The sequence below is a fragment of the Solea senegalensis genome, linkage group LG3 (assembly GCF_019176455.1).
Source record: "Solea senegalensis isolate Sse05_10M linkage group LG3, IFAPA_SoseM_1, whole genome shotgun sequence".
Classification (NCBI taxonomy): domain Eukaryota; kingdom Metazoa; phylum Chordata; class Actinopteri; order Pleuronectiformes; family Soleidae; genus Solea; species Solea senegalensis.
Window position 1 is genome coordinate 4,179,785 of NC_058023.1, and position 18,986 is coordinate 4,198,770.

The 18,986-nt window shown below is 43.7% G+C and overlaps 1 protein-coding gene across 1 annotated transcript; it reads left to right on the forward strand.

Annotated features, from left to right (window-relative positions):
* Positions 1 to 954: 954 nt before the first annotated feature.
* LOC122766797 (ephrin type-B receptor 4b-like) lies at positions 955 to 18,499 on the forward strand. The gene is made up of 21 exons (XM_044021965.1): positions 955 to 1,582; positions 4,613 to 4,683; positions 4,756 to 4,898; positions 4,987 to 5,350; positions 5,767 to 5,929; positions 9,771 to 9,926; positions 10,749 to 10,891; positions 11,245 to 11,449; positions 11,529 to 11,656; positions 11,744 to 11,909; positions 12,318 to 12,414; positions 12,744 to 12,802; positions 12,902 to 13,015; positions 14,102 to 14,349; positions 14,436 to 14,582; positions 14,669 to 14,737; positions 15,138 to 15,187; positions 15,268 to 15,367; positions 15,501 to 15,694; positions 16,488 to 16,646; positions 16,743 to 18,499. The coding sequence occupies exons 1-21, from the start codon at positions 1,477 to 1,479 to the stop codon at positions 16,846 to 16,848; spliced, it is 2,988 nt and encodes a 995-aa protein (XP_043877900.1). The 5' UTR covers positions 955 to 1,476; the 3' UTR covers positions 16,849 to 18,499.
* The last annotated feature ends 487 nt before the right edge of the window (positions 18,500 to 18,986 follow it).

Sequence of the window (18,986 nt, forward strand, 5' to 3'; positions counted from 1 at the left end):
TCATTCCCTTCTCTCACCTGCTTTTTTATTCCTCTCTTTCCTTCCTTCCATCCGATCTCCCCTTCTTCCTGTACCCCTCTCCTTTCTGCCTCCTTTCCTCCCTCACTTTATGTCGGTTTCCTCATCTTCCTCCCTTGCTTCCCCCCTCTCTTGTTCCTGTCTCCTATCCCTCCTCTCCTCCTGTCTTGTTTCGTTCACACCTCCTCAGACAAAGAGACACAGGGAGGGGGGAAGACGGGGGACACCTGACCCTGCTCTTTTGTCCTCTTTCTCTCTGTGACACCTTTCATGTCCTGTGACATCATTGTCTCTTTCTCTCAGTCTCACCTTGTGTGAATGAAGCTTCAGGTGTGAAATTCAAACCTGATTCAGTCCTCCCTTCATACCTCCCTCCCCCTCCTCACCTCCTCCTCCCCTCTTTCTCATCAGGCTCACATTTACTCCTTTAATTGTCACCGACGTTTGTTGTTCATCTCGTTTTAAACAATAAAACAGCAATGTTTAACATGAAATTTGATTTGACATTCAGCACTGGACTGAAAAATGCATTCAACAGACCCGGTAAATCACACCTGCCACAGGTGAATGTCCACACACATTCATAAAAAGTCTCTCTCACACACATAATGTAATGCAATATGTGTCAGAAAAGGTCAATAAACTATTTGCCTGAAGATAAATAAGTAATATTTTCATCCTGTTACATTTAACAAAACACAAATAACAACAAAGAAATAAAATAAAGTATTTTTTTCTCAATAAAACTGCATTTGTTTGCAGATAAATAACAAAATAAAACAATGAGCCAATAAATAAAAACATCTTTAACGTCATTCGCATAGTTTCGTCTTGTGGTTTTAATAACAGACACGCGAGCCCCGCCCCCCCCCGTGATGACTGACACGCGGCTCAGCCTATCAGAGCGGGTGAGTCGCAAGAGGGGGCGTGGTCTATGTGTCTCTTCAGAGGTGGAGACACGAACTTGTGTCCACAGCTTTTGTCCCAAACTTTTCCTTTTTGGACAAAAGTGGATAATAGTGGACGGACGGAAGGAGGCTGAGAGGACCGGGACCAGGACCAGAATCGGGGGCTGACCACACCACACCGACACCCGCATTTAGAATCCCTCCATACCCTGCTCCGTCCCGCAGTCCACGCACCGACCCCTCTCCGCGCGTCAGGCCGCCTCTGGGAGCTCGTGTCCCGGTGTAGAAGGCAGCCGCGCCCCGCTGCTTCGCGCTGGTTTCTCAGCAGAACTCCTCTGCTCTGGACCCGTATCCGTCCGCGGATCCACTCCTGAGGGGGAAAAAAAGTTCCCTTTCGAACTTTTTTGAGCTCCAATGAGGCGCGCGCAGCCGAGCGAGAGCGAGCCCAGCTGACGCTCAGTGGTCGGGGATCGATCGGTGTGATCTGCTCGGATTGCTCCAAGGAGCGGAGAGGACAGACCTGGGTCTGGATTGGGTCGGACGGGCCGGGATGGAGGGTCGTCTGTCCCCGGGACGGGCCTCCTCGCCCTGCGGGCTGAGGCTGATCCTCCTCCCGCTGATGCTGCTGCTGCTGAGCTGCTGCAGAGCTGAGGAAGGTAAGAGGCCGTCACTGCCGATCGATATGATTATTGATTGTTAAACAGTCACCGATTACACTGTCGATTCGATTGATGTGATCAGAAAACAAAGACAATTCAGTGACATTAGTCAACATTATCACTTAGTTAATCGTTAATAGTTAGTTTACATATTGATCCTGCAGCTCTGAGGAGTAAGATCAAGTTTGGCCTCAAACCTAAAGGTTTTAATTAACCTGGAGTTTAGTTTAAACCTGACATTAAGATTGAAGTAATTCATCTGCAGTTTGGTTTATTTAAATTTCAGTTTAGTTTCAGGGTTCATTTGAAATAATCTCAGATTTAGTTAGTTTTATTCATGTCAAGTGTGTTTAAATTTAATCTAAAGTTTTCTTTAAGTCTACATTAGTGTAAGTTTAGATTAAGTTTAAAGATAACTTTAAATAATCCAAAATTTGGTTTAATTATGCCGGGTTAGAGTTGCATTCAAATTTAATTAATCTACAGTTTAGTACAAATTAGGTTTATTTGAAGTTTGGTCAAATTCTTATGTTAAACTGATTTTAAATTTAATTTAAAATTGTAGTTAATCTGATGTTTATTAAGATTTTCTTTTCTTTTTTTTTCAAACTTTTTAAAAAACTGGTCTGGTTTAGTTTAGTTCATCTAATGATTTTGGTGTTGATTAGATTAAGATCTAAGATCTATAAAATTGGCTTTAGTTGAATTGGAGTTAATTTGATGTTTGGTGTAGCTTTTCAGTTTAGTCTAGTTTAGTTAGTTTTGGTGAATCTGGACTTCTTCAGTTTAGTTAAATCTTAACTTTTTGGGTTTATTTTCATGATTAAGTTTGTGCATGGTTTCAGTCTCCAGTTTAGTTTAACCTAGATATTCTGTACTACTTTTTTTTACTTGTTACTACCAAATAAAATCAGAAGAAGAAGAAGAAGAGTTGGGATTATGGTCTGTATTTATATAGATGAGCTGCTTGACACTACAGTTTTCACCCATTCACACATCTTTCATAACCGTTCACACGCCGCCACATGGGGTTAAGTGTCTCGCTCAAGGACACGTATATAGATGAGCAGAGCCAGGAATTTAACCCACAACCTTCCAGTTTGACTTTTACTTCTAAAAAACAAAAGCACATTTTATATCAGAATATTACTTTTGATACTTAAGTACAGTTAGTGTCATTATACTTTAAGACTTTTATATAAAAAGTGACTTCAACTTCTAAGAAAGTCATTTTCTTTACTCAATTATCCCCTTAAGGTACTTTATACAAGACTGGTAAAACAGAAAACTGTGCAAATTTGAATTTAAGAGCCACCGACGTCTCCGCTGCAACAAGGATGTTAGCATATGATGCTAACAGATAGAGGCGTCATTACAGTTGAAAATCATTGATCTAAAAAGAGATAAACACACACACACACACACGCACACGTCTGTGCTTCATTCACAACATAAACATTATGCTTTCCATATTCCCATACACTTACCTTAACTATCACAACCAAGTGCTGAACCTTAACCCTTACCCTAACCCTTAAACCAGGTCTTAACCCCCCCAAAAAGCCCTTTGAAGTTGTCCCCACTCTGTGTGGTTTTATGATTATTGGTCCTCACAAAGCCAAACATACACAAACACACACATACACACACACACTATAAACAGTGTATCTTGTGATAAGAGTGCAGAACGAGGACACGAAAATTACCATGACAACGCTGGTGGGATGTTTATACAAGACACTTGTGTGTGTGTGTGTGGAGTTAACAGACATCTGAGTGACGGACAGGAAGTCTGCCACTTGGGGTCACGATGATGATGTCATAAGGTCACGGTGTGTGTGTGTGTGGGTCAAAGTTTTTAATTACCTGCACAACATTTTCTAACATCAAACCACCCCTGATCACATGACATTACATCACCATGACATCACGGCCCGCGGTGGCGGCGCGGGGCTGAGATCAGTGAGGTGCGTTCAGGGCGCTGAGAGGAGATCAGACACCTGAACCTGTGAGGATCCTGCAGGACAGAACATGATAGCACATGCACACCGTGTGTGTGCGTGTGCATGTGTGTGTGTGTGTGTGTGTGTGTGTGTAATTACAGTGTAGTGGTTCTGCTCTGCTGCAGCTCAGGAATGACTGACCAAGACTCACTGATACACGCTCACCATGAAACCACTAGCTTAGCAACACAGCAGCTAAACACTACCCATGATGCAACACTCATCCTCACATATAAGACAGCCATACACAGGAAGTGACATCACAATGCTTCACGTTGAAACCCAGGAACGTCTTTTCATAATTTAAGGATTAAACCCGACTTTTAAATCCAGGATGAAAGCCTGAACATGGATTTTTACCATCAGGATTAAGCTTGAAAACATGGATTTTTAACTTCAGGATGAAACCCTGGAACATGGACTTTTAACGTCAGGATTGAATCTGACAACATGGATTTTTAACTCCAGGATTAAAGCTGGGAACATGGATTTTTACCTCCAGGATTAAATCTGGGAACATGGACTTTTAACATCAAGATTCAACCCATGAACATGGACTTTTAACATCAGTATTAAACCCAAAGTCCTGGATTTTTAGCATCATGATTAAACCCAGGAACATGGATTTTTAACTCAAGGACTAAACCCTGGATCATCGACTTTTAACTCCAGGATTACACTTTGAAACATGGATTTTTATCATCAGGATTACGCCTGGGAACATGGACTTTTAACTCCAGGATTACATCCTAAAGCATGTATTTTTTTTTATTTCAGGATTAAATTCAGGAACATGGAATTTAACTTCAAGATTAAACACGAACATCAGGAACATGAACCCTTAAATTTGACACACTTATCGTAGGAATTTGTAGAAACCAGTAAACACAGGATGTTAGCTTTTAGCCTAGCTCACAATAAACGCCCACCTTCACGTTTATCAAGTCATTAAAATGCTTAACGTTGTTAGCTTGATGTTTTGTCTGCGTACCTGTCTCACTGACTCTACCTGTCTGTCTCTCAGAGGTGTTGATGAACACCAAGTCGGAAACAACGGACCTCCGGTGGACGAACCATCCTGCGGACAACCCTGAGGTACACACACACATACACACACAGTTAGCTTTTAGCTAGCATGTAGCATGCTAATAAATGACCTTTCTGCAGTGGGAGGAGATGAGCGGATTGGATGAAGAGTTGAACATGGTACGCACCTATCAAATCTGCACGCCCAAAAGTCCGTCCTCCAATTGGCTAAGGACACGCTGGATCCCACGGCGGGCGGCGACCACCCTCTATGTGGAGATCAGGTAGGTTGGTTTGATTCAGATTAACGCATTACAGATTACAAATGGCTCACGGTCGGTTGTTTGTGAACTGTGACTGTGTCCCCCGCAGGTTCACCATGATGGAATGTTCTGGCCTGAACCAGCGTCACTGCAAAGAGACCTTCAATCTTTATTACTACCAGTCTGACAAGGACGAGGCCACGCCCACTCACCCCGCCTGGATGGAGAACCCTTACACTAAAGTCGCCACGGTCGCAGCCGACCACCTGCTGCGGCCCGGTGGCGATCGGCGCTCCAACATCAAACTGGTGCGCCTGGGACCGCTGCGGGGGGCGGGGCTCTACCTAGCCTTCCAAAGCCAGGGAACCTGCATGGCGCTGTTGTCCGTGCGCGTTTTCTACAGGAAGTGCTCGTCCCTCCGCCGTGCCTTCGCCTCCTTCCCAGAAACCATCCCCCACTCTCTGGTTGAACAGGTAACCTCGTCGAAACCACGGTGATTTATGTTGAAAAGTCGGAGTGGCTGTTATTTTACAAAAAAAAACCAAGCTTTATAGGTTTACAAAATAAAGGCTCAGTCAGTTAATACGTTTAAGTCCTTATTGTAAAGTTCACAAGATGAAAGATTCATCATTAAGTTTACAAAATAAAAGCTTAATCATTAAGTTGACAAAATAAAAGCTTAATCATTAAGTTGACAAAATAAAAGCCCAATAATTTAATCTACAAAATAAAAGATCTAATTATTTAATTAAAGGTTTCATTAATAAAATTACGAAGTATAAGATCATTGTTCAGCTTACAAAATAAAAGCTTTGTCATAAAATAGTTTTAATTGTTTCATTTAGATATTTTGAAAAACATCTAAAAGAGATGTGTTTTTGTGCTGCAGGCTCAGGGTGTGTGTGTGGAGAACGCTGTGACGCCGCCTGGAGAGCACTCACAGCCTCCCAGCATGCTTTGCGGCGAGGACGGGCAGTGGGTGGGGCAGGCGACATCCAGCTGCGCCTGTCGCCCCGGGTACGAGGCGGTGGAGTCCGACGTGCGATGTCGAGGTGAGAGAATTTTCTTTTTTTTCAGACGAGATGTTGACGGGAACGGTCACTTGGTTAACAAAATAAAAGCATCTTCAGTGTGAGAGGTGAAGTGTGTGTTTTCATTAGCGGCACTTAAAATTCCTCAGGCGCACACACGCACACACACACACACACACACAGTGTAAACAGAGGGCAGTGGTTTACACAGAGGCTGGAGATGATTAGACGCAGACAGAGAGAGAGACATGTGTCGACAGCGTGAGGGAAGAAGGGGCGAACGACATAGTGGTGTTACACAGAGAGAGAGAGAAACTTTCTGTTTTCTAGAAAAAATATAAATAAATACGTTAAATGCGTTTCTATTAAATTGCCACTCAATTGAACTACTGTCCCAGTAAACGTACAAACACTCGCAGGAAATTGATTTATTGAATTTAGTGTGCGATACGCGCCACTTTCAGCTTGTTTGGTAGCTTTTTTTTTTTTTTACAAAAAGTCGTACAAAACACGTTACGCTGGTACCGACTGGACGGGAAGTTCTTCTTGAAGACATTCGCCGTGTCTTCAAGAAGAACGTCCAAGTCCAGTTTCTGCCGCCTCAATGTGTTTTGGATAATGGAGACGTGGATGAATGAGAATACGTAGACATACTATAAACAGGAAGTGAGGATATCTTCAGAGATGTCCACCAGGGGGCCATGCCCCCAACTTCTACTTCTGAGTTAATGGTCTCTGTAACTGTACAGGTTTAGTTTTACATGAGGAGGTGAAGATAAAGTAATTATTACCAGAGCTTCTCAGTGATTTTAGTCCCGTCCGAAAGTCCCGCGTCAGTTAAGATTACGACGACTTTTGTGGTAAAACGATGTGGAAAAATGACCACAGGTAATACTAATCCCGTGTGAATAGACCAGCAGTAAATATGGGTGACATCTTGGTTGGTACCATCTTCATCGCTATTGTTTCCTTGAAGCTGAGTTGACAGTATACAAAAAAAAAATTGGATTCACGTAAAAATGGTGATTCTTGTCGATTAAAACCTTTCAAAAATCTCCCAAAAATCAAGCATAGTGGGAAATAAAGGCTTCAGTTTTATCATTACAAGTGAGCCATAGTATACATTTTTCAGGTTACACCCAGGTTTTGTGTGTGTTTGCATTGCCTTTTTTTCAAGATATAGAACCTTCCTAGGCTTGCAAAACAGAAGCATCAGAGTGGACCCTGAAGCTAGCAGCTCTGAAACGAGAAAACAACAACAGCAATCAACCAAGGCTCCCTAAAAGGCAATTTTAAAGGGCCACAAACTAAATAACTGAGGAAATATGTTTGGAAAAGTGAGCATGAGACAATTTATTACACCTAAAATATGTGGGAAATTTCACCCCTCAGAAGAGTCCAGCTGCTGGAGAAACAAATTACACACACATTTCATGTACATGTCCAGGTCTTGACACGCTTTTGGGAAGAGGTGGAGGCATTTACAGGGTATTTCAACATACAGTGTGTTTAAGTGTGTGTTAAAAGTCCGATTTTAGTCTGACAAAGACAATAGTTTGGTTTGGTTTTCTTAATGTCATGCAAACACGTCAGTCCGACTAAAATCGGGCTAGTCTTAGTCGGACTAACATATCTGGATAATTCATAGTCCGATTATTACTGCATGTATATGCTTAATCTTAGACCCGGAAGTAGGAAACGACGAATAGACTGCAGTTCTATTGTTGAGACCCACTTTTGGACTGACGAAGAGACAGAACCACTGATTCACTATCCTATAGAGCGATACAGCATCACCTACGGAGGCGGAGTCAGACGCACACGGCAAATTAATCGTTTTTCTCCTCTGCACATATAGTCGGACTCGTCAAGTTATCTGATTGCCTTAGTAGGACTACGGCCCCACAAGAACATGGAAATCCACCAACAATGAACTCCACAATTTGGCCACAATAGAAGAAACAGTTAATATGGAGCAGTTTTAATTTTAGAGAAACTGCAGGAAATCTTTTTGAGATCGTTTTGAGATGAATCAAAAATTCATTTTGAATCGTGACCCAAGGAATCAGAGTTAGACATAAATCTGAGTCTCCTCAGGTCTAGATTTTCCAGTCTGGATTTCCTCCACGTTTTTTCTTGCAGTTGTCGTCTGTGTACCTGCTTATTCTACTATTTCGGGGTCAAAGTTTGGGGGCAGGAGCTTTTGGAGCACTCAAGAGTCCAGTTAGACATGCTAAATTTGAATTCAGTACAATTGGAGTTAGACTAATGTGTTTACATGTGTCCTTAATGTCTGGTTTTACTCGCACTAACACTTTAATTCGATTTTTGTCTCAAGTTACATAGTCTTCCGTCTGAGACTTGTATCTTTCATCATCACGTTTCAGTTCTTGTTGCGCTTCCACGTCCATGTGTCGGCCGAGTGCGCGCAAACGTGAGAACACTTGTGTTGTGTCTTTGTCATGTGACCTCGCCGAGCTTCATCGTGCTCAGACGGGGGGATCAACAGTAGAACTCGGCCTCAAATTAAACACTAATCTAACTGGAATGTGGCCCCGCGTGTTTCTGGCAAAGGGGGGGATAAAAGCAGAGAGGCGACAGACGGTTTGGTTGTCGAAGCTTCCTGTTATTCTCTGTGAGGTCAGAGGTCACCTGACTGCAGCCAGGATGTGCTGCAGTGGTGGCTCTGGTCGGGGGTCGCCCCTGCTTCTGCAGTGGGGGTGGGGGGTGGAGTAATTGCCTGGCTGAGTGAAAAGGTTAAAGGTTAACTCGTGCTGCTTAAGCTCCGCGGGACAGTGCTCTGTGTGTGTGTGAGTGTGGGCTTGGCAGGGGTTGGCATGATGACATCATGGCAGCACTTTCCACATCCTGTCGAAGCCAAGGTCACTTCCTGTCTCTGATTGTCTCGTCCCTCTCTCTCTCTCTCTCCCTGTGATCTTCCTCATCCGGACGCCATCACATCATTGTTCAGAAAACAAAGCTCAACAAGTCTCATGTGTCCGTCCATCAGCCTTGTCCCTCCTCTTTGGTTCCTACCGAAATCATAAATCTGTCAACACCCTCTGAGGCATCCAAACACATGGGCACTAGACGCAGAAGCAGATTTGTCCGCATTTTTATGTGATCATGAGATTTGAAGAACAGAAGTGTCCTTTAAAATCACATGGCTAGCAGTTGTGACATTATTTATTAAAATCTGAAGTCCTATTTTGGAGCATCCATTTTCGCAATTCGACCGGGAACAGGTTGAGGTTGGACAATACCATTTGGACAATACCCTTGTTTGAGTCCCTCAGGGCTCCATCCTCGGCCCGTGGTGACGTGTTTTTGTAACGTTAGCAACATTTTTTTCTCAAGAGTTTTCATGGTTTTTGAATGTTAGCAAAGCGATTTTTTTAGCATCCATTTTTGCAATGATAGTAATGCGATTTTTGTAGCATCCATTTTTGCAATGATAGTAATGCAATTTTGTGTTTTGTAATGTTAGCAATGCATTTTGTAGCATTTTCATGGTTTTTGAATGTCAGCAATGTAAGTTATGTAACATTAGTATATTTAGCACGTGTCAATCACACTGGTTATAGTCTATGTTCCTTTAAATGGGAACATCATTTCTAAAATTGACTTCATGTCGCATTGAAGAAGAACTAGTGATTGAGAATATTAACGCCTGAGGAAAATGTTTATTGATGTTGTCCCGCGAACTGAATTGTTTTAGGAACCAGCTATGTCGCCCCTATATTTTTTACTTCCTGATGGCCCTCAACCAGCAAACCAGAAGATGACATCTAAAATTTGCATACAGTCGATGGTAAATATACACCTTTTAGATGCCAATGCTAACGCATTCCTTTCTCTCCAGCCTGTCCTTCGGATCATTTTAAGGCGGGACCAGGACCCAGTGGGTGTCGGCCATGTCCAACGTACAGCAGTACAAAGATTCCAGGCTCTGCCTACTGCCCCTGTTACTCTGGTTACTACCGAGCTGACTCCGACCCACCACATGCCGCCTGCACCCGTAAGTCCAACCTAACTATGTTTGTGTTTGACACATATGGTCTCATGCTGGTTGCTGGTAAACCTCATACAGCCACACTCCAAAAAAAAAAAATCCCTTTTAAGATTCAGACACACCCACTCACAAACCTGTTTTATTCTATTCTATTCACACGCCCCTTTAAATCCTGCTTTGCCCGAGGCAACAGCAATTAGTCTGAATTAGGAGGCTCATTACCTCTAAGTGTGTGTGTGTGCAAACCTCTTATCTCTGAGGTCGTCCATCAGTGACAGGACAGAAAGACACACTGATGACGTACAAATGAATACAAATGAAACCGCTATCTTTCATTCTCCTTTGGGTTTTTTTTTTTTCAAAGTAAAAGTCCCCTTAAACATGTTTGTAATGAAACCTGTCTTTTTCGTCTCCAGCATTCACTCCCGAGTTTGTCTGCTTTTCAGCTCTGACAGGTAGACAAGGTTTACCAGGTAGACCTAATCATGAACCGATGTTCACCTGCTAGTTTTTGCGAAAAAGACGTATTCGACTTTTTTGACAGACATGGTGAGCTACTATAATATCTAGCTAGCTACGTAGCTAATAGGCTATTCAGTTAAATTTTTATCTAAATACACTTCACAAAATCACGTGGTAGAGGTGTCACGGCCATGCGTTCAGAAAGGCAGGTGTTGAGCACTAGGGGGCAGAGTCTAAAATAAAAGGAATTCCAAAACTGTGGGAACGTGGTGTCGGAGTGACACTTGTCTGCCTGTCAACATTCTGAAGGACCTGTGCTGTTGTATTCAAATATTAATGACCTCTGACCTCTCACCCTGAACCCAGGACCGCCCTCAGCTCCCCGCTCCATCGTGAGTCAGGTCAATGACACCACAGTTACTCTGGAGTGGAGCGAGCCACTGGACCGAGGAGGAAGAGGAGACTTGACCTACAGAGTCCTGTGCTCCAGCTGTGGGACTGCTAGCAAGGTACACTACTGATGATAGGTAGATCAAGACCAGGTAGTTCTGGAAGGAGCAAGACCAGGTATACCAGGTACAATGAGACTAGGTAGACATGATTTTCTAGGTAGAACAAAACCACATAAACCAGGTAGATCTGGAAGACCAAGACAAGGTAGACCAGGTAAATCAAGACTAAGTAAAGCAGTCAGATCATGTAGACCAATACCAGATAGACTAGGCAGAAGAAGATCATGTAGAACAAGTCAACAAGATCAGGTAGACCAGGTAGAAAAGGGTCAGTTAGGGTTGGAAGTAGTCTGCTACTAGTTAGTCCATTTTGACTCAAACGCATCCTATGCCTGCTGTCTCCTCTTCAGGGATTGGCCGGTTCTTGTTCGCCATGTGATGACAGCGTCTTGTACCGTCCGGCGCAGCGCAGTCTGACCCAGCGTCGAGTCGTCGTCTGGGGTCTCCACCAATACACGCAGTACACTTTCATTATCCAATCCCTGAATGGCGTCTCTGCTCTCAGCCAATCAGAGCCGGCCTCGGACAAAGTCAACGTCACCACCAACAGAGACGGTACACAGACACTTCATTACCCAGAATGCCTTTCATATGTACAGAATGGGATTGCTGATTGGCTGATTTGTGTGAACAGTTCCCGCCCCGGTGTCCGGTCTGAAGAGGACAGCGTCGTCCGAGACAAGTCTGACTTTGGAGTGGGATGCTCCGGTTCTGCAAAACCAGTACCACATCCTGGACTACCAAGTCCGCTATAGCCCCAAGGTAGGTACACATGCACACACACACACACACACACACATAAATGGCTAATTTAATGAGCCATGATATCACTGCTGATGTCTTTAACAGGACGGCGAGGAGGCGGGTCAGTGGCAGTACGTGTCCAGCAGGTCTTCTTCGGTGGTGCTGACGGGGCTACATCGGGCGACGCAGTACCAGGTGCAGGTCCGCGCTCGCTCGCAGGCCGGGTACGGATCGTTCAGCGGCGCGAACAGCTTCAGCACGCAGCCTGACGGTACGAAATGTTGATGTTACAGTACATTCTGGTCCCAGATCAGTTCTTGGTGGTGGTCTGAGCTGAAACACTGAATATTTGCTAAAAATGTGATTTTATTAAAGTGCTAGCTCAGCTTGCTTGGAACCTCGCCAGAGCAGGTACTAAAAAAAAAGCACCAGAGTACAAAGTACAAAGTACTATCCCTAATGGAGAAGTAAATAAAACTTAGCCGAGCCGTGCTAGAGCTGTATGGTGGAATAGCGACAATTGCTTTAGCAACATTAGCAGCTCTTGCTATGAAGTTGTCCATAACGGACATTTGGACATCTCAAGCCATTTAAACGACATGTACACGTTGACTTAACGTGTCTTTCAACTGGAGGGTTCGATTCCTGGCTTTTTTTTTGATGATTGATCTGTTTGTAGGTGCGAGGAACTCTCAGCTGGTGGTGATGGCTGTTCTGGTCTCCATGGGGATACTGCTGCTCATCGCCGCGGCGATCGTCGCTGTGTACTGTTACCGGTAAGAGAGAAAGAGGGAAAAAATAAAGAGAGTTGGATGGATTGTGTGTGTGTGTGTGTGTGTGTGTGTTCAGGATGCTCCCTCCCTGCCTGCCTCAACAGAACAATGGAACGTTGACCTCAGGTTCAAACACACACACACACACACACAGGGTGGGACATGTCGACTATATTAAGATGTAGAAACCCAACACTGTGAGAGAGATGGAGCGATAGAGAGAGATAATAACATTCCTTGTAGAGAGAGTGAAAAAGAATGGATGTGTGTGTGTGTCTCTTGGGAAATGAGGAATCCTGCGGCTGCTAAAAAACTCTCTCTCTCTCTCTCAGCAGGAGGAGGACACGCTCAGACATCAGTGATAAAAGTGGACACTTCCCAATGGGACAGAGTGAGTCCTCTCTCTTCCCCTCAGTGTTTTCTGTGTTGTCTCATGTGACCAAAAAAAAACTAAAATGTCACTTAACGACTGGTGTCGCCACTGTCGCAGCGATGAAGGTGTACATCGACCCGTTCACCTACGAGGACCCTAACGAGGCCGTGAGGGAGTTCGCCAAAGAGATCGAGGCGTCCTTCGTGAAGATAGAAGAAGTGATCGGCGCAGGTAAGCGCAGCACAGTGCGCCCGAGAAACGAGAGCAAGAGAGAAGCACATAGCCTGAAGTGATCTTTCTTTTACTGTCAAGAGGAGCCTGTTCACACTCATCACACACTCCTGCTTTATTAAAAGTAAACACAAGTGTGTGTGTGTGTGTGTGTGTGTAGCCACTGTAACAGTAGTCATGTCTTGTGAAGACATTAGTGAAATGTAACTGGATAGCTGTTACCGCGGAAACAAAGGTGTAAGGTTTTCACCGCCGGCTGACACACACACACACACACACACACACACTTGTCATATATGTGTGTGAGGTGTTGACGTGTCGGTATGTCCTAATGAGCCTTAAAGTAATGTGACACCTATCCAAACTTTGGACTGGCTTTGGTGTTTTTGTGGTTCAGCTCCGCTCTGATTGGCCACGGTCAATTATGTGTGATCTCATCAGACGCTCAAACCCTAGTTTGAGTCCCTCAGGGCTCCATCCTCGGCCCATGGTGACGTGTTTTTGTAACGTTAGCAACATTTGTGAGGCTTTTCTGTAATTAGTCATCAACATTTGTAATTTAAGTAGCATTAGTATGGTTTTTGTTATGTTAGCAATGTGATTTTTTTCTCGAGCATTTTCATGGTTTTTGAATGTCAGCAAAGCGATTTTTTTAGCATCCATTTTTGCAATGTTAGCAAATCGTTTTTGTGGCATTTATATGTTTTTTGAATGTTAGCAATTACATTTTTGTATCATACATTTTTGCAATGATAGTAATGCGATTTTTGGGGCATACATTTTTCTAGCATTTCGAATGTCAGCAATGTAACATTGCTAACATTAGTATATTTTTTGTAATGTTAGCAATGCATTTGAATTGACATGAGTTTTTCTAGCATAATTTTTGTAAAATCAGTTAGGTGTCTTTTGTAACTTTGGTATGCTTTTTTAACATTAGCAGTACATTTTTTGTAAAGTTAGAAAGGTTTTATAGAGTTAACAATGCTTTTTTGTAGTTTAACAAACAGTTTGTCTACACAGGAGTATATTTTTTCATTTTATTTTGTATTTTACTGACCGTAACCTTCTGTTGAAACTGTCCAGGGGAGTTTGGTGAGGTGTGTCGTGGTCGTCTGAGGATCCCGGGCAGGAAGGAGAACTACGTAGCAATCAAGACACTGAAGGGTGGCTACACTGAGAAGCAGAGGCGGGACTTCCTGTCTGAGGCATCTATAATGGGTCAGTTCCAGCACCCCAACATCATCCACCTGGAAGGCGTCATTACCACTTCCTGTCCCGTCATGATCCTCACAGAGTTCATGGAGAATGGAGCCCTCGACAGCTTCTTGAGGGTAAGACAAGCAGAGACATGCGCTCTCAGCGCAGTGTCCTCATGGACTTCATTGTCAACAGTGTTTAACTCTGTCTCTCTCTGCAGATGAATGATGGACAGTTCACGGCCATCCAGTTGGTGGGGATGTTGCGCGGGATTGCAGCAGGGATGAAGTATCTGTCGGATATGAGCTTCGTCCACAGAGACCTGGCAGCTCGTAACATCCTGGTCAACTCCAACCTGGTCTGTAAGGTGAGATGGTCTCCTTACCTGTCTCCTTGATCACCATCACCGGTCTGTCAAGAGAAATCCTCATTCTCAACGGTCTTTGTTTCCAGGTGTCAGATTTTGGGCTCAGCCGCTTTCTGACGGAAAACTCGTCTGACCCGACGTACACCAGCTCCCTGGTAAGTCAGATTCACTGGATCCACAGAGTCATAGATCCATGCCTGTGATGCCACTGACATTGCTAAGAAAATTAGCATCTTGTTCGGTTTATATATTGTTTTTTTTCCCCTTTGAATGTTGTGACTTCATTTGGCATGTGGAGTCCCTCAGGGATCCGCTCTTGGCCCTTTAAAAAAATTAGTAATAGGATGTTAAAAGTATACTTTGATATATATATATTATATATTATATATTATATATTATTGACTGGACTTTTTTAGTTGGTAAGAGGGAATAGGGAACAATTACATTATGATGTCAGTCATTTTAGATTTCTGTCACCTTCTATGTGAGAACATTTAACATGTGTTCTGCTTTTATTTTGAAATGAATGGTCACTGACTCTGTGTTGTTTCTCAGGGAGGAAAAATTCCTATTCGATGGACAGCTCCTGAAGCCATTGCCTACAGGTAAGCGTCACTCCTCCAGGTTGTGTTCAAGGCTTTGTCTTGTTACAGTCATTCATTGGTGAATTGTTAACTGATTACAGGAAGTTCACGTCAGCCAGTGATGCGTGGAGTTATGGCATTGTAATGTGGGAAGTGATGTCGTATGGAGAGCGACCATACTGGGACATGAGCAACCAGGACGTAAGAAAAAAAACAAACAAACAGTAAACCATTACACCACCATTACACCTGGTGGTGTAATGTTCCACTTCTGTAAACAACAAAATAAAAACAAAAATAGCTGATGGACTTCTTCTAAACTGTCCTGTCTCAGGTGATCAACGCCATCGAGCAGGACTACCGGCTGCCCCCGCCACCAGAGTGCCCCACCTCCCTGCACGCACTTATGCTGGACTGCTGGCAGAAAGAACGAGCCAACCGACCGAGGTTCTGTGATGTGGTTGCGTCACTTGACAGGCTCATTCGTAACCCCGCCTCCTTGAAGGTGACGCACCCGGAGGGCCCGAGGTGAGTCTCACTGTCACTCCTCATCATGCGAACAGGGAGCAAGATGCGGTGGGGGTGGGGGGGTTGACTTGACTGGCAGTTGTGGAATGTCATTCATGCACCAGCTGGTGGTTTCAGGGGTCAAAGGTCAGAGAGACACAGGCGAGGGGCCGGGCTTGTGGAGCAGCCAACTGTGTGATTGACAGCTGTTTACACAGACAGATTTGTTTACTTGAGCAGGTGCAGAGCAGGTCACATTCTTGGATTGAAGTCTCCTTCTCAATTCATCCCAACCTCTGTTGGCAGCTAACAGAGAGCTTTAGCTTTGCTTTAAGACTGGAATCAGTGGGAAACAGCAAACATAACTTAGCTGAGATCTAAGACTGAAGCTGGTAGTAATCTGCGAGCTTAGCTTCACATAAAGACTGGAACTGGTGGGAAACATGTAACTCAGCTTTGCATTAAGACTGTAACCAGTGGTAACTGCTAAGCCTAAAAACCCAAACTGGTTGGACAGCTAAACTTTTCAAGCTAACTTAGCTTACAAACGGGAAACATTAAAAACAAACCCAGCTAATTTAGCTTAGCTAAGAGGCAGAAACAAATGTGAAATAGCTAACTTAGCTGAGCTTAAAGTCCAGAAACAGTGAGAATCAGCTAATTTAGCATAGTTTAGGGACAAGAACCAGTGGGAAACACTGACTTAGCTTAACTTAAAAACCAAAAACAGTGGGAAACAGTCAACTTAGCTTGCGTGAAAACATTTCACTTCTTTGTTTCAGTCAAATTCATTCTGTCTGTCTCTGTCTCTCAGTTCGTCCCAGCCTCTGTTGGACCAGCGTGTCCCTCCTCCTCTCTCCGCCTGTGGTTCTGTTTCTGAGTGGCTTCGGGCCATAAAAATGGAGCGATACGAGATGAGCTTCCTGCAGGCTGGTTTCACGAGCCTGGACATCGTCTCACAGCTCAACACTGAGTATGTTCTCGGCACATACATTTCGTATATTCAACACATGCACGCTGTGTTTTATGGCCCTAACCTTTTTTCCGTACTGTCATTCTGTTTCAACAGAGACCTGCTCAGAGTGGGCGTGACCCTCGCCGGCCACCAGAAGAAAATCCTTTCCTCCATTCAAACGCTCAGGATACACAAGACTCCACCCACCATTCTCTACTGACCAACCACAGCCCTGCCCTGGCAAACTGTCCAACAACAAAACACTCAGGATGCTGAGCCAGCCCATTCTTTTGTTTTTCAATCAGAAAGCCTCAGGACCAGTAAGACTATGCCTCCTGATGGTTGGACCAGTGAAATGCCCTGAGCTGTTTTAAAAAGCACAAAGAACACTAAAAGAATTAATCCAGCTCTGTTTGCATCATTGTTTGACTCCACCCACCCTCTTATTCTGGCCAATCAGAACCAAGGACAGATTTGACTGACTCTTTGAAGGAGCGAGAACATGGCTGGTCAGCACTCAGGATGTATGTAGCCCTGCCCGCTTTGCCAAACCACTACGGCCATTCCACTGCTCAGGAAACACAAGGCTTCTCATACTTGGTCATTTTATAATCTGGCCTCCTGCTAACAGTTGCCTGGCCAATTGGCATCCAACACAGCCATGACATAGGAAGTAATTCCCTAATGCCGATTCCATAAAGCCTTCTTGTACGTAACTAAGCCCTTCCCACTGCATTAAGGGACAGCTGGGATTGGTTCCTGGCCCTGTCCATCACACAGTCACAGCAGGATTGAGATAAAACGGAGAGAACCTTCTCATGGAGGAGCCGAAGCTGCTGAGGATGGAGACAAGCTACTAATAGGGAAAGAGATTTTTGTACGAGTTCTTATTTCCAAGGAATATTCGGGGATTTTACACACACACACATATATATATATATATGAACATTTTGAGGAAATGTAAATGTAAAAACATTTTCAGAGAATGGAACCCCTGTGCACAAATCATTTTGATTCCGAGGAATTCCAAAGTGGCTGGTTGGTAGTCTCCATCATGACGGCAATATCTACCCGAGGAACATAAGGACAACCTGAGGGAACTTGTGTGGAGACATGTCAATATGTTCAAGAAACATCCGCGTATCGCACTCTTCGTGATCAGGGAGGAATTACCTGGGATTGCCACAGGAATCACCAGTGAAACTTTAAAGGGAATCTTTGTGAATCTTTGAGAACATTGCCCAAACTGAATGGGATTTCTTTTAAAAAAAGATATTCTGTATTCAAATTACTGTGATTCTTCAGGTGCTGAAATCCGCCCAGAATGCTGGGAGGCTTTCAGGAAGAATATTTACGTCTCACTACAGGACCAGCATGGTCTTAAGTCCACTTATCGTGAAGTTGTAAGTAATCAAGTGTACTCTCTTGAGCCTGGATTTCCACACTGAGGGATCTAAAACTATTTTTTTTTAAACTTTAAAGTGACATTTAACCAAAAATGTTAATATCAAACACAGTGAAGTGAAATACAGGAGCTTAATGTGATCAGTGACAATGTTGAGAACAGAGTCATTGGCCGATAGGAAGCAGTTGACCGATCCCAGAGTGTGGGAGCAGACTCAGGTTTGATGACCACACCACAAATACTGGAACTGTTAGATTGTTTGTTGATGGTTTTGTATTGTAGCACTTTTTTTACCTGACATTTGAACACGATCATGTTTTTAAACAGCAGCAGATCATTGTTTTTATATTAAACATACATTTCAGGAAAAAAGAAAAAGAAAATCTGTCTTTTTCATTGTGTACCACAAGGAGGGGGTAAAAAAAAACTCAGGAGCAAAGGTCACATCTGAAATCATACCCTCATTTGTTCTTTCCACAATAACAAGAGAATCTGTCTCATTCATGGCAGGAATGTCCAACAGTGTCCCATTAAAGATCACTAGAACAGTTTAGAAGTTTGAAATAGTTGTACTTTATCTGCTCAGGCTCTTCTGTCCTGCAGCCAAACGCTCATTCAGACTTGGCAAAGGCTCGTTTTCTCTGAGACAAAGCAAACAAAAGCTTAAAACGGCGGCTCTTTAATCACAACATGTCTGATAAAAGCCGTGTTTCCATTAATACTGACGTTTTAGTCAGATGACCTTTAGTCCAGTTGTCTTGTCTGCAGTTGTAGTACTGATGAGTTGGTCCTCAATGTCCCACACGCTGTCTCACAGTCTTAAAGGTAAGCTAAGTTAGCTTCCAATTATTGAAATCTAAGACTGACAAAGTTTCCCACTGGTTACAGTCTTTCTGCCAAGCTAAGTGTTTCCTACAGGTTTCAGTCTGTATGGTAAACTAAGAGGCTGTCCT